Genomic DNA, 16,561 nt, shown 5'->3' with positions numbered 1-16,561 from the left:
AAAAAGGAGAAGTGGAAGGGAGTGTAAGCTCATCAGAGGGCATCTTGAATGGCACTTGCTGTTTTAGTTTCTAGGACATAATTTCTGGAGGGTGTGTGTGTATGTGTGTATGCACATGCATGTGTGTGTACAGAGACAGAAACACAGATTAAGAAACATGGAGCTGGGTAGGCGATGGAGACAGAGAGGGACAGGAACATCTAGAATGGGGGAGATGGAGATAGGGAAAGCAGTTTCTACAAAAGGCGGTATTTCTTTGGCTTGTGCTCTTGTTGGATTTAGTATCCCTATCCCGCCCTGAACCTTGTAACACCAAAAAGGTTTAAATTTAAAAAATGACGTAACAAAGACTTGAAGTGTTACCTGGCTTAAGGATTCATACAAACGTTGGGCAGCAAGGTAATATAATGAAAAATACGCTACACCTAGAATAAAAAGATGGAGTTTGACTCATGCCTTGGAAGCTGTCAGTGTTACGACACTGGGCAAGCTACCCATTGATTTCTCTCAGTCGCATTTTCTAGTAGTTGATGACTACTACGTGAGCCAGCATAAGCAGACTGGGTCTAGAGACTAAACTAGGTGTGAGACTGGCTTCCTTACTCTGGCAGGTGGAGAGTCAAGCATTAGGGGGACGCAGGGGAAACTTCTCATAGCTGCTAAGTCACATGGTGGCTCCAGAAGGGCTCCTCAGATTGAGCCGGCCCCACTGGGAGTGCCAGGAGAAGCGCCGGCCCCTGGAGGACACTGGCAAGAGCAAAACCGGGAATGAGGACCCAGCCATATGTAGCAAAAATTTTTTCGCTAATCTTCACAGAGCATTTTCCCTGGGGAATGCAAAGTTTTGTAAATAAAATACAACAGCTGTACATTTCCTGCCAGGATCAGGACAAATTTCTCAAGAGGAAATTCAGAGAGTATGTTTTCCTCACACTGTTCAGATGGAGGGTCTGATAGTAGAGCTTATCTTTGATTTGTCAAAGTAAGCTGCTTTACTTGTCATTGATGATTCCTTTTACTGCTGTTTACTTATTTGGGTAGCACTTGTGAACATATAAGCTTAATAGTATTTTCAAAAGGTTAGCTGTCATCTTATAAATGTTTAACATGCATCAAAAGGTTATAAGCTCTGTGATTCGAAACCAAATTCTGCACACCACAGGTGTATTTTAAATGGTAAACATACTTATTAAAATTTATCATGCACACAACATGTAAGTAGCTACAGCATGCTTCTTGCCTATATACTATAGACTAGAGTATATTTAGAATATACCGAGCTTCTGCAGTGTTCCAAACCTTCTGCTAGATACCCAGACCTACATCATTTAATACTTGGAGTTGGGGCGCCTGGGTGGCACAGCGGTTAAGCGTCTGCCTTTGGCTCAGGGCGTGATCCCGACGTTATGGGATCGAGCCCCACATCAGGCTCCTCCTCTAGGAGCCTGCTTCTTCCTCTCCCACTCCCCCTGCTTGTGTTCCCTCTCTCGCTGGCTGTCTCTCTCTCTGTCGAATAAATAAATAAAATCTTAAAAAAAAAAAATACTTAGAGTAACCTTCTGCAAGGTATTGTTGGCCTCAGTTTGCAGAAGAAGAAAATGCGACTGAGAGAAATCAATGGGTAGCTTGCCCAGTGTCATAACACTGACAGCTTCCAAGGCATGAGTCAAACTCCATCTTTTATTCTAGGTCTAGCGTATTTTTCATTATATTACCTTGCTGCCCAACATTTGTATGAATCCTTAAGCCAGGTAACACTTCAAGTCTTTGTTACGTCATTTTTTTAATTTAAACCTTTTTGGTGTTACAAGGTTCAGGGCGGGATAGGGATAGTAAATCCAACAAGAGCACAAGCCAAAGAAATACCGCCTTTTGTAGAAACTGCTGGATTCTTTGGGGATGGCAACTTGGTTAATAACTGCTGAGAATTTATTCCCTGTCATCAAACAGATAATTACAGTCATCTTCCAAAAGAAGGTCAACAGTTTACATTCAACATGAATATAGTCTCATGCCTCATACTCAGCGTTTTCTGTTCCTGGATTTCTACCACTTCGTTGCGCAATATTTAATTATGTAGGCAGTCTCTTAGCAAAATGTGTAATTTGCTTGCCCTACCTGACTTTAACCATTGCTCTCAGCTGTGGAGTTAAACTGAAGGCTTACCTTGTCATCTTTGTAAATCTGCGCCTCTTCCTGTTTTCTGTACCTCGCTTAATAAATGCCATCACATACCCAGCCTTCCTTAGAGAATCCTAGAGATCATCTTCGAGTCTTCCTACTTGTCACACCATGGCTCTTTGTTTGGAGTTGGAGTCAGGCCAGAGTCTGCCACTTAATTGCTATGTGATTTTGGGCAGTTTACCTGACCCCACTGTGCCTCGGTTTCCTCATCTATAAAACATGGTAATAATACTCCTCATGGAGGCAGTGCGAGAATTAAATGTGATTATGCTGGAAAGCCCTGTCCCATTGTCTGAAACATGGTAAGTGCTCATTAAGTAGTAATTATTGTTACTTCTTGCCCTTCACATCCAATTAGTTACCAACTCCTGCTGGTTTAACCTTCGAAGTAGTTCTTGAGTCCTCCTCTCATTTCCATCCCCCTGTACTGCCCCACGTTAGGCCTTTATGCCAGATTACTGCAGTGGCCTCCTAGATTGAGCCCCTGCTTCTGCCTCAAACCCATACCCAGGGATTTTTCTAGAATGTACGTTGGACCTTGTTGCTTCCCTGCTTAACGTCCTCCGGAGGCCCTTGGGATCATCTCTGAATTCCTCAGCATATAAGAGAGGTTTTTGTTTGCTTCTTGATTTGGGGCTTTGTGACTTTTTGATGGTGTATCAATAACATTGTCTTTGTAAATAAAGGATCATGGTCTCTTAGTGAAACCTTACTTAATCATCCTGGCATTAGCCAGAAACTGAGAGAGGGACACAAGAAAAAGGAACTCACAAATATGTCCTTCCTCCTTTTCCTTCCCTCAAAAATAAAGAAAATCTAATAAAGTGGTTTTCATAAAATGAAGTTGCCATATTAATCTCAGGAAATAGAGATCAGAAAATACTGAAGCTGTGAAAACATTGTAAAGATTAGAAAAATTATTAAAGGGAAACTCATAAAATAAGCAATTTAATATTGGATTCATTTCTTGGGTAGAATGCCTTCCAGGTTAATGTAATGGAGCTGAGAAGTATTAGCAATTCCTCTTCACACCTTTACAAATCATACCCAGTTGTCAGGAAAAAAAAAAAAAAAAAAGCAGAATGCCTCTGCTGTCAGCCCCATTACACAGACTAGAATAATAGTTTAGCAGCCAATTTCTGCTATTAACAGAACTCAAGGGAAAGAAATGACAGAGGAGCAAGCCAAGGATGGTGAAACTAATTATGATGACAAGCATATTACGAGGGACAGGTAATGGGCAGAAAACTGCATTACCATCAGTGTTTTTCTCAGCCCAGTAATGAAGACCGTGCGGGTAGAGGTGTAAAGGGGCCTGCTTGTTTGGCAGCAGGCGTGGAGTGATTGGTTTGGTGTGAGGGGCTGGAAGGAGGGCAGAAGAACTACTGCAAATAAAGGTAGAGAAAAATGCCATGGACTTCCCTTAGATTTGGATAGGAGTTTTTTTGTTTTCTGTTTTTTGGTTTTTGTTTTTTTGTTTTTTGTTTTGTTTTTTTGAGATGCTCTGTGTTTTTTCTGTAGAGGCAAGAGCAAACTCTGTGATAGGGTCGTGGCACTGTGGTTCTTAACCCCTTCTGGGAATCTACGAGAATCTGATTGTCCTGTGAATCTTTTATCTCTCTTGAAAATAGTCCTTTAGCTCACGTATGCAGTTTCCAGAGCTTCGAGGGCCTGTTCTTAGACCCCAGATGAAGGACTTCTACAGAACTTTGCAACAACCTCCAGTGGATTGCTTAAGTAAATAGTGGTACATCCACACAATGGAGGATTGTGTGCTAATTAAAAAGGAAGTCCTTCCTACTATGGACCAATCCCCAAGATATTATTAGGTGAAAAACGCAAGGTATAGTTAGTATTCATGGTGTTTTAGCTATTGCTTGTGTTAACACACACACACACACACACACACACACACACGTATGTAGTATCATTGGAAAGGTGTATAAAAAGCCGGTAACAAAGGTTGTCTTTATGAGGGAACCGGGTTGGCGGGAGAGGATGGGGAACCTGGTTTTCAAATAGCTGACCATAAGCAGAATTAGGATGAAAAACTGGGGGAGTTAGCTCTTGTCATCTTGGCCACAGGGAGAGAGCTGCTTCCCACATTGATCCTTTGTCTTGTGATGAGTAGAAATTTTAAAAATAATAGTATATGATTTTTCTAAATTGCTGTGTTACTCAAGATTATAAATAAAAGCTAATTGTTTTGAACTACATACGTGTAAATGAGACATTCAAAAACGTGTGCATTAAATCCTATTAAATAGAATCAAAAAAGAGTTTTAATTTTCCAAATAGTTTTAAATTTTCTAGTTACCTTATGGAAAATTTTATGGCCATTATTGCCTGTCAAAAGCAACTAAAAGGACTAGAATTTTCTCTTTTTTCCCCCTTATTTTTAAGTGGTTTTTGGTTTGGTTTGTTCGGCAGGGAAGTTATTTTAGCTTCATCTTCTAACTTTTTTCTTGTGATTGAATTTATTTTATTGGATTTTTTCAGTTACAAATTAACACATATTTGCTGTAACAAGTTAAACAATACAAACATTAGTAAAAGAAAAAAAAAATTATCTCCCTCTAGTCCATCCATATCCTCAAGAGTAACCAGTGTGAACAATGCTGTATGTAGCCTCCGTGCCTTTGGACATTTCAAACCGAAGCTTACAAACATACATACATGTACTTTTTCCTACTTTTCACAAACATTTTTTATCATACTGTACCTTGCTTTTTTTTTTTTAATTTAACAGTGAGATTTATGGACTTCTTTTTCGTCCAGTGGGTCTAACTCCTTGTTTCTTTATACCTGCCTAATATTTCTTAGTGTGAGTGTATCACAGTTGATTCAGCATTTCCCCATCCATGGGCATTGCTTTTAATTTTTTGGATTTCTTTTTCCTCTACAGAAAATGCTGTAGGAAACACTCTTATAAACATTGCCATTTCTACTAGTGCTCTTATTTCTGAAGAACAAATTTCCAGAAGTGAGACTACTGGGGTCAAAGGTTAGAACTTTAAACATTTTCATAATACCAGCAATCCAGTTTCCCGCTCGGCAATGCCTGGAGTTCCCAAACATGAGATGCCATTCTTGTTTTATATGTTGCCCACTTACATTTCTTTTAGAAAAAATACCCTGCTCATGAACAGACATAAAAAGTAAACTTCACACTGTGTAGCTAAAGAGATTTGCACACCATCATCAAGATGAAAAACAGGCCTCCGGTTCCACCTTCTTATTGAAGTGATGCTATTTGGCCTCCCCACTAATCTGCACACCTCGTCTGGATTATAGCCCTGGACGGCACGCAGACAGAGAGGCAGATGCTGAGCTCACTGACTCAGTGAGCACAGCTGGGGCAGGTCATTAAACAGACCCACTCCTGCCAAACAGCCCGCCATCCTAGAACACTAAGATTTCCTTGCTTCACTGTATTGAGAAAGAAATTTTTTTTCCCCAGAGACATGTGTAGTAGAATAATTTTACATGATCTGAGTACCAATTATTAAAGAGTAGCTAGTGATATTAAAAATAAAGACCAAGAAAGAGAGAGTGGGTAAACTAGGACACTTTGAATAACTTTGTTATGTAAATTGTATCTATACTACTTCAATTTAAATCCTTTAGGTTAAAAAATAATAACTGGACCCTTCCATGTAATAGGTGAGGTCTGCACAGTGTGCAGGATTTGGGGTGGGTGTCTTGAGGCCAAGAATAATTTGGATACCCCTGTGCTTGGCCCCTCAAGACATTGATTGGTGTCTTTTCTCCTTTCCCTGCCTGCCTTATTCATGCCCTCCCTCCTGGAATGTGAGAGGGTGTAAGTGGTATTCTGGCTCAGAATATAATATGAGTTGGGAAGTAATTGAAGTCATCCCATGCTCAAGATTTTCTTCCCTCTCCACACCCACCCAAAAAGACATTAACTAAAAGCCTATACTAATAACCAAAAGATTATAGGTACCAGAAGCAGCTATTAAAGCAGAAATGCCACTTGAAAGGTAGAACGCAGTGAACAGTCACCAGCCTTAATCCTTTTCTTGAATTTTTGGTCCTTTTCCCAACAGAAAACAGAGCCCCGAAAGAATGGGGTGTGACAACCAAGACAGGGGAGGGAGGACAGTCAATTGTCTACCGCAGCTGGGGGGAAGGAAGGTGGGTCCTTGGAAGTCAGTCCAACAAGGGCCAAGGAGGCAGAGCAGAGGGAGAGATGAATAGAAAGGAAAGATAAACACAAAGGAAAGATAACTGTTTCTGTGTTTGAATAAAATGCATACCAGGATTACATAGGGTCTTCAAATTCTTTCACTTTAGCTAGTATCACTCAGAATAGATGAACCTTCAGGGAGTTCACATTCAGGTAATAATTGCAGGAATGGGCTTTAATACAAGTGTACATACCCCTTTTTATCCATTGGCACTGCTGCTTCCCAGAAACCAGGGGCGTATTTTTCAAGTTGGAAGAACTAGTAGAATATGTAAAATGCAGTTGTTGGAAAGTCGAGAGCTCCCCTACCTCACCCCTTGCACTCTTGTTTTATGCTGCTGCCTGCTCCCGTTCTGCCCACACCCGAAGTCTCTCTCCCTATGCGCTGCTTTTTCCTTTCCCAGTAGTACTTCTCCTGTGATACACCACACGAACCACCTCCTGTTACACTTAACTTTTTTAGTATCTCCATCTCCCCACTGCAGTGTAAGTCCGTGAGAGCAGCGTTCTTTGCTTGGATCGCTGAAGTAGTCCCAGTACCTAGAGTAGTTTTTGATTGTAGCAGACAGCCAGTCAGTTTTGAGTGAGCGAAAAAGCAAATTACAAGACAAGATATAAAATCCTGTTTTTCTTGTTTATCAAAATACCTACATAATAATACATGTAATATTATAAAACTATAGGCAGATAAACCAGATTTTCATTATTACTGGAGGGATGGGATTACAGGAGACTTTGCAGCATAGATTTTTTAATGTTTCCCATTTTTAAAATAAATACTACTTTTGAAGTAAAAAATGCTATAACAAAATATAGGATTTAAAAATTTGGTTAGATCTAAAAGAAGGAACTGTGTTTTGTGAGGACGTGGGTTACAGTGGGAGAAAGCTATATTATTACAAAACCCTTTACTTCAAGATTGATATTGGTTTTGATAATCCTGAGTTGGTTTTCTGAACTTAGACAAGACTTGCCTCACTTGTGAGCTAATAGACAAGTTTCCATAAAAGGGTCATCTAATATATTTTGTTTTCTCAATAGCCTGGTAATAATTGTTCTACCTGGTACGCCACCTGAGGGCCATTCCTAGGTGGTAGGTAATAAAATGGGATCATACTTTACCACCATATCACCCCACCTACCACTGTTACTGGCATATGGTAGACGTACATAAGAGAGCAAGTGGCTCGTGAGTGAGTGAGTGAGAATGCCTTTGGTGGCATGTATGATGGCAGGGTTGCCTGGGAGCTGGGGGGAAGGGAAGGTCAGGTATCAGGGCTGAACAGCCTTCTTATCCTTAGGTCAGCTCTTCGCGTGTCCTGAAAAATAGCCGGTCAGCACATGATGCTTATTGAACTACGGCTCATAATCGGCAGAATATGAGTGCTGTTCGTCACAGGAGCTATGCTGTACATTGTTCTTACAGGGAGTATCTCCCTATAATTAAGAGCTGTACAACAGGTGCAGAATTTCAGCATATACTCATTCTGCCTCTTGTAGAATTAGGTGAAGGAAATCTCAGGAGAGCCTGTGTACTACAGAGAGTATCCTTTATACAGCATTTATTTTATGTTTGCTAATCTATTTTTAGATTACTCAGCTTTAAAAAATTGTATGGTCATTTTCCCAAAGTACTGAAAAGAATATTTGCATTAAAGAAAAAAAAAAAAAGACTGTTTCTTTCAGTAAAAAAAAAAGAAAGAAAAAAATTGGGTAATTATGTCTTTGTTTAAAATACTTACTCTGAGCATATATTGTCAGTTTTAAATGAATCAGTTAAGATGCAGAAATGCCAAGCCCTGTGCCCTTTTCCCAGATTAAATATTTGAAGGAAGATGTCTTATTTTATTTCCAGGATAAAACACTTTGCATTTTCATGTTAACTGAAGTGTGGCTTTACTAAACGACTGGCGCTCTGCTGGGCACCTGCCCTGTGCCAGGCACGATGCTGGGTAGGATGAGGGCCCTTAGTGAACCTTGTGCGTCCGTTTCCGAGCCAGGTACAGGAGTGTAGGGGAGAAAAGACCTTCTTTCCTAGGGGATCTGGGAGGCCTCACAATAGGAGGGAAATTGGCTCCTCGTTTCAATTGCCCCTCATTTTCAGGCGACACTTATGAAATGATTGTACTCCAGTGAAAGATAGCTTCTACATAATTCAAGATTGTCCTGGATATCTCTCATCAGAGAGGAAGAAAAGCCACATGAATTATTTACAGAGCACCAAGTTATTTCCTTTCATGAGCTCCGACTTTGTTTGTGTCTTTGTGAACTGAGATTTTGTTTATCCATGAATAGTTTTCCCTGGGGCATGAAAATATGGCTCTTTAATTATGAATGAGGTTTTTTGTTTGAGTCCGTGTTAACTAAAACATGCAAAATAAACTGTGTTTTTCATTAGATCCCTTTCAGCTCCCCATAAAAACAGAACCAACAAAAGAACGAGCAGTTCAACCAGCACCCACCAGGAAGCCCACTGTGATTCGAATTCCAGCCAAACCAGGAAAATGTAAGCACTAATCGGCCTTCTTTCTTTGCTTCTCCCAAGAGCCTGGGAGAAATATATACTAATTTGTCAATGTCTGCTTTTGAAATTATGTGTAATCGGCCATTTATTATTATTTATAGTCAGAGGACATTTAAAAACAAGTTCTTTTTTTTTTCACAGTTCTTCAGACAATTGGTACAGTAAATATGGATTTCATTTGTCTATACCGTTGTCTCTAGGCAGAGAGAATAAAGGGAGACTGAAACTTAGAACAATTGTAGTCTCCTGTTAGTGCCTCGGGTAAAGATAGTGGGAAAGTACAGTTGACCCTTGAACAACACAGGCATGAATTGTGTGGGTCCATTTATATGCAGATTTTTTAAAGTACGGTACTAGAAATGTATTTTCTTAATAATGTTTTCTTTAGCTTATGGTATTGTAAGAATACGGTATGTAATATATATAACGTACAAAGTCTGTGTTCATCAACTATTTATGGTATCAGTAGGGTATTAATAGTTAAGTTTTGGGAGAGTCAGAAGTTACATGTGGATTTTCGGCTGTGCCGGGGTGTCAGCACCTCTAACCGCCATGTTGTTGAGATATCAACTCTAATTGAAACTGATAGCAAATAAAGGTGTATGTGTGTGTCTGGATAGAGCATAATCTAAGTATATGTATGAATTATGTGAAGAGCAGTAACCAAGAATTATAAAAACATAATTATAAAAATTTTTAAAATTAGTGTAACACTCCATTTTGATATTAATTCCTTACTTGATTTTTTTTAATGGTACAATAAATGAAATTTCATCTGAGCTTTTTATAAGGGCTGCAAAGAAATTGATAATACTGTAAGACAGAAGCCAAGCAGGCCAGGCCTGTTTATTTTAGACCCTGGAGATGATTAAAAGGTATAAAAGTGTGTGTACGTGTGCACACACGTGCTTGTACAGTGGGTTCCAGAGCAGTTCGTGGCATTGCTCGGAGTGATGACACGGCCTTTGCCATCAGCTTCTGCTGTCACTTCATTTCATCCAGTGCCTTTGCATAGTCCAGATGCCTCCTTGCCTTTATCTAACAGGAGATGTTGCCACTCCGGTCCTCCTAGTAGCAGATCAAGTGTCCCAGCCCTTCACCTGTCTGTAGCATCGCCAGGGTGTTTCGCAGGCATACCCTGGAATGCCATGAAACCCCTTTAGTTCAGGGGTTTGGTTTTTCTATAAAAAACTATCCAGCAGGATCATACTGGTTTTGGTCTTTCGAGTGTTTTGTTATTAATTGATGGCTCCAAGCCACATAGAAGATTAAACTGAGTTACTATGAAGAATGAGGAGGAGAAAATGTCAAGGGTACCAAATTCTGGTGGGTTCTCGCTTCTTAGGAGGTTATATGGTAGATTAAAGAACTGGTGGTATATTTCTTTTGACAGCATTATATAGCCCACAAATCAGTGGGCTATGTAAGTATCCCAGATGATAGTTCATTGGGTTGTTTGCCTGCTTGCTGTTACCTTGTTAAAATGTATTCTGGATTTTAACAGGCATAGTGAAATATGATGATAATAAATATTGCCTGAAGCTCATGTAGATTTTAAGTAATACAATTTTTACGTTTAGATTTATTCTCCAGTTGTATCAGGGTCCCTAAGACCCCCGGCTTTGATGATCCCTAGAAGGACTCGCAAGACTTAGCATTTAGTTATGTTCACCGCTGTGATTTATTACAGCAAAAGTATACAAAACAGCATCAGCAGTGGGAAACAGTGCATCGGGCAAAGTCTGGAGGAAACCTGGCACAGGCTTCTAGGTGTTCTCTCCCAGGGGAATCCCAAAGGCTATATTTAACTCCCTCAGGAACCAGTTGTGACAACACAGGTGAAATGTTGTCAACCAAGGAAGCTCATTAGACACTCAGTACCCAGGGTTTTTATTAGAGGTTGGTCATGTAGGCACCTCTAGGAATTTTGGCACATTCCATAATTCCATATTCCCAGAAGGAAAGCAGGTATTCAGCATAAACCCTATTCTTCCGTTTTAGCAGTTCTGGGGATGGTGGGAACCTTCCCCAAGTCCCGGGTTCCCAGATGCCAGCCAGGACCAACCCTAGAAGCAGGCCTTTCTAAGGATAAGCAGTCTCAGGCCTGCTATGTTTATTCTTGTCTGCATACTTATAAATTGGATTAATAGTCCTGTAAGGACATATTGAGGAAGCACCTTTATTTATTATTCTGACAAAGTTCCAGGAACTGTTAGAAAGTTGGATTCTAACTGCTGTCTATGAAAGAACTGAAGTACCAGTTTCTAGAGCATTATCTCTATTTATATAAAAACCAGTTCCCCAGCACTGTACTATTGCAGTTATTAAGCAATTCATATGTGCTGTGGAGGGAAAAAAAGTTCCTTGTTTTTGGAAGAACTTGGAATGGTCAGGCGAAGAAAGGAACAGCTTTGTGGTGCAACACTCCTTGGTCTTCTGTGAGCCTGTCAGCTCTTTCTTCTCGGGGCTTGTTTCTTCTGACTAGGATGTCCTTTTGCCAGAGAGGCGCATGGCTCCCTCCTTCACCATTCCTTCGGGCCTTTACTCAAATGGCATTTTTCTCATTGAGACCTCCACTGACCACATGATTTGAAATTGGAAATCTCCACCTACCCCACACACTCATACCTGATAACCCCTATGTCCCATCCTGCCAGTAAGGTATCTCCTCTCTACTTTCATATTATTACTACTTTGTACCCTTAATTGTTCGTCACATCAATACAATATCCTAAGTGATTCATCATTTCCTTAATAAGAAATCTACCAGAGTGAGAGTCTTCAAGATGGCAACTGAGTTGAAATGTTCCGGTGTGTCTTCATTTCCAGAGAAGCCTTGCGTCTTGCTAAGAATGCTTGCCTGTCACTACATCATTGTTTTCCTAGTAACTGGCCTGGGTATTTTCCTCCTTTAGAGAGTGTTTTCCTGCCTGTGGGTAAAATAGGAACCTGACAAATCATCCTCTTGTTTAATGGGTGTTTGATGTGAGATGAGAGCAGAGAATGTTCATTTGAACGAATGAAAAAAAATCCAATCTCCTTTAAGTGCCTAAATCTGTGTAAAAGGTGGCTTTCACCTCCTTTAGTATGTTACAGCCATCCTCTCTCCAGGTATTTTTGCACACAGATTGTAATTAGCTGTCACTAATTAAATCTGATCTAAAATATGTTGGGGAGTATACTATCACTGAGTTCAGGATGTAGTTTGGATATAAAGATATTGTTTGTTAAAAAGAAGGCAATTAAGTCCATTAATCTGGAGCTAATGAATTAGAAAACACATTTAATTATTTGGGTGGGTGAAGTCTGGATACATGACTTAGTAGGAAGCAGCATGCCGTATTACAGTGAGCACAGGCTTCAGGGTTCAAAACCCCGGATCTGACAGTTACTAGCATTAAGACCTTGGATAGCTTAGGTATTTTCTCCTCAGCGTTGGTTTCTCCATCTGTAAAATGCGTAAGTTATTATCTAGCATAGTGCTGTCCAGTAGGACTTTCTGCAGAGATGGAAATGTTCCGTAACGGTGCTGTCCATTATGGTAACCACTAGCCATATGTGGCTCCTGAGCACTTGAAATGTAGCTCGTGCAGCCGAGGAACTGAATTTTTAATTTTGTGTAAGATTTAAGTTTAAGTCACCACACGTGACGACTAGCTAGTGAGCTGTGCAGATCTAGCGCATAGGTAGACCTTGGTTGGAGAAATGTATAGCAACAAAATGCCTTAACTTAGTGCCTGGTTCTCAAAAACGCTGGCTGCTATGATAATTATTTAGTATTATTTTTACTCTATACAACATTCAGTAAAACTAACTGACGTCTACTCACCTCTCAGTTTTCTGAGGTTTCCTAGCTCTTTCTCATTTACTTGGCTGTCCGTTCCTTGTGCGGATCTTTTATGATAGCCATTTTCCTAAGGAACCAACCTGCAATCATTCCATCCTTCAGAATCCCCAAGGCCAGAAATTATTGATGAATTACTTCTGTTTTTTTCCAGGTTTACATGAGGATCCACAAAGCCCACCTCCTCTCCCTACTGAAAAACCTATTGGAAACACTTACAGTATGGTATCTGGAAAACTCAGTATTGTTGACAGAACTAGGAACTTGGTAAGTGGTCCTTAAAATTGTCTTAGCTAGAAGACCAAGCTATGAGCTAATTTTAAATACTCAGCTGACGTCTGAATTATTTTACTACTGGTCACATAAAGACTTCTGTTGCAAACTGGTTTTAAGCCCCATATACTTAATGTGATGTTCAATATTTTTAAAATTCCTGTAGAACAAAAGAATTAGGCCAATTCATTGTACTTCATCATAAAATAATTTGTCCTATACTAACATAATGACATTATCTTTTAAATGGCACTAATGATGAGGAAGTTATTGAAAATCTCTAAAAATCTTTAATATTTGTGGGGCGCCTGGGTGGCTCAGTCGTTAAGCGTCTGCCTTCGGCTCAGGGCGTGATCCCAGCGTTCTGGGATCGAGCCCCACATCAGGCTCCTCTCCTGGGAGCCTGCTTCTTCCTCTCCCACTCCCCCTGCTTGTGTTCCCTCTCTCGCTGGCTGTCTCTATCTCTGTCAAATGAATAAATAAAATCTTTTAAAAAAAATGGATCTGGGAATCATCCTTTAAAAAAAATCTTTAATATTTGTGGAAATAGTCTAGTTATCAGTTTTTATTTAAAATATCCAACTAGGGACATCATAATTTTAAGATAATTACCCTAAGAATTTGTTAATCTGAAATTAAAGGAGAAGTTATTTCTTAAATAAATAGTACTTCACCATGTACTTGTTAACAGTGGTAGTCAGCAAGTTTTAAATATGTGTATATATATATTTTTTCCAACCTCAATGCCATTTCCCCATACTGTTTGTAATTCCCATATGCTAGATAATCTTTTAAGATTTGTTTAAAAAGAGACCAGTTCTTAACAAGTGTTGGCAAGGATGTGGGGAAAAGGTAACCCTCTTGTGCTATTGCTGGGAATGTAAACTTGTGCAGCCACTGTGGAAAACGGTGTGGAGGTTCCCCAAAAAATTAAAAACAGAACTACCATATGATCCAGCAATTTCACTTCTAGGTACTTATCTAAAAAAAAAAAAATGAAGACACTAATTCAGAAAGACATATGCACCCCTGTGTTCAGCACAGCATTGTTTCCAGTAGCCAAGATAGGGAAGCAACCTAAGTGTCCATCAGTAGATTAATGGGTAAGGAAGATGTTCTATATATGTACGATGAAATATCACTCAACCACAAAAAAAGATGAAATCTTTCCATTTGTGACAACATGGATGAACCTAGAAGGTATTAAGCTAAGTGAAATAAGTCAGGCAGAGAAAGACAATTACTACATGACTTCACTTATATGTGGGATCTAAAAACCAAAACAACAAAATAGGAACAGACTCATAGATACAGAGGACAAACTGATGGTTGCCCGGGCGGGGGGAGGGGGGGCAATGAGTGAAATAGGCGAGGAGGTATAGGAGGTACAGTCTCCCAGTTATAAAATAAATAACTTGTGGGGGTGTAATATGCAGCATAGGGAATATATGGTCAGTAATACTGTTACAATTTTGTATGGTGACAGATGGGAACTAGACTTACTGTAGTGCCTGTTTTATAATGTATATAAATATCAAATCACTATGTTGTACACCTGAAACTAATACAATATTATATGTTAATTATTCAATAAAAAATAAAAATTAAAGAACAAAATGAAAAAATTTTAAGGAACAAATTCTTAATGTCTTTGAACCAAATTTTCAGTTCAAATTTCATCATTGTTTTACACTGTGCATTAACTATGCTTATTATACACGCAAACCCATCTAATCATCTAGTGAAAAGATATTTCTTTGAAGGAGACATTAAATTGAATTAGCCAATATCAAGTTAATGAGATTTTCCTGTAGGCTGAACTAAAATTTAGTGATCATTTGCATTTTCAAAGTACTTGGTAATAAATTTTTATTAAAACTGGGCCAAGAAAGCCCAAAAGGGGATGATAGGGTCCCTACAATACTGTTGTTGAATAGAAAATCCCAGATTTCCATGGAGGAAAATTTACTTGAGAAGGTTACTGGCTTCTGCTCTAAACGGTTGTAAAGGAGAGTGAGGGGATGATGGGCAGGCATATATATCCTTCATGAGGTATGTCGTGGGCTTTTGTAAACCATAAAGCTCTATTAAAGTATTAGGTAGTATTGTATTTGGTGTTAAGCAGATCACAAAGCAACTCCCACATTTTAGAAAAACAACAAAAGGAAGTTAGAATAAACTAAACCATCTGGAGAAGTACTGTAATCATAATTGTACCTCACATGAACAGGAAAATCCTGTCCTGCACTGTTTACGTAGGAGGGCCAAAGCATTCTGTGTTGTCATACTGGGTCCGAAAGCAAGAAGAGATAAGAAACAGACCACAAGTGGAACGAGTTGGCTAAAGTCACCATATAGATTTCCAGGGCCAGGAAGTCAAATCTATGCCTGAGAAATTCCTTTTGTTTGAGAATTACAATTACTGAATGAATATTAGACCAGAGACCATAAAGCCTTCAGGTGTCGGGGAGGGTCTCTAGAGTGATTATTTCAGCAGTGTCATTACCTATGAGGAGAGGCCTGGTCGTTGCCAAATGTGTCTTCTGATGAGGCACAGGACCAAAAAAACCTCTCTACTATTTCTCCTGCCCTGAGAGCCAGGGAGCTTTCCATCCTAGGAAAAGATGACTGTGTTACAAAATCTCACAAGGGATTCTAGGGTAAGGAATATTAGGAGCCCCAGGAGCAGGAACAGATGCATCTCTGTACCCTGTTCTCACGGTGGGAACTCAGGGCTTCCAGACCTTCCCCCAAGGAGGCCACCAGCCAGTGCAGGAGGAAAGTCAGGAGACGCCACCTGGTGTGCGTAAGGAACCCAGGCGGTAGTGCAGACTGGCCAGTGAATCCAGGGCCGAAGAGGTGGCCGCCGTTCCTGGAGAAGGAAGAGAAGGAACATCTATGAAAGCTGCTCAGTAATTCAGCAGACAAGAGTACCTCCTGTCTTTAGAAATTCAGCAGCAAACAGGGGAATCATTTTGAGGTTAGAATGTAAGAAGCCATTCCGAAGCAGATGAACAAAAAAGATGGCATCTGCAGGGGCAGTACGAGCAGAAAGAGCGGCTTTGCCAGGAACTAGAGTGCTTATCCAGACACATCAAAGCCAAAGTTCAGAGATGTCGGAGCTCCAGAAAAACTGCAACAAGCAGATGCAGAGAGGCTCTAGTTAGGTGTGGAATATTGAAGAGGAGGAAATCTCTAATCAGTAATCTTCCAAAGACTGTTGTCGGAACCCGGACACAAAGCTAGACTTAAGCAAACATGAGGACGGTGGCCCTTGCAGGAGCCAGTCCCCTCTTCTGAGTATTTACTTGTGCAGGACGCAGCAGTGCCTTCACTGCATGCCTGACGTCCCCCCCGCCTTTTTTTTCCTGATTTAAAATTTTCTCATTTAGAAAACCTGAGAAACTAAAAAGATACTTAAGATCCTCCATAAAAATAACACTACTGAGAAAACTACAGCTAGTATTTGATGCAAGATTAGGATTATATGGTGTGTAGTTGTTAAACTACATCACCTATAACTTTGTCA

General features: G+C 39.9%; 1 protein-coding gene across 4 annotated transcripts in view; it reads left to right on the top strand.

The window, feature by feature from the left end:
• The window catches only part of SH3D19 (SH3 domain containing 19), a 170,335-nt gene that overhangs the window by 128,043 nt on the left and 25,731 nt on the right, over positions 1-16,561 (top strand). For all 4 annotated transcript variants that reach the window (XM_040626353.1, XM_040626354.1, XM_040626355.1 and 1 more), the window contains 2 exons: positions 8,790-8,897; positions 12,914-13,026. In XM_040626353.1, the coding sequence (XP_040482287.1) occupies positions 8,790-8,897; positions 12,914-13,026 (221 nt within the window). The remainder of the gene's footprint in view (positions 1-8,789; positions 8,898-12,913; positions 13,027-16,561) is intronic.

The sequence above is a fragment of the Ursus maritimus genome, unplaced genomic scaffold (assembly GCF_017311325.1).
Source record: "Ursus maritimus isolate PB19 unplaced genomic scaffold, ASM1731132v1 scaffold_11, whole genome shotgun sequence".
NCBI lineage: Eukaryota > Metazoa > Chordata > Mammalia > Carnivora > Ursidae > Ursus > Ursus maritimus.
The sequence above is the reverse complement of the archived record's forward strand: the minus strand, read 5'-3'. Positions and strand labels throughout refer to the sequence as shown.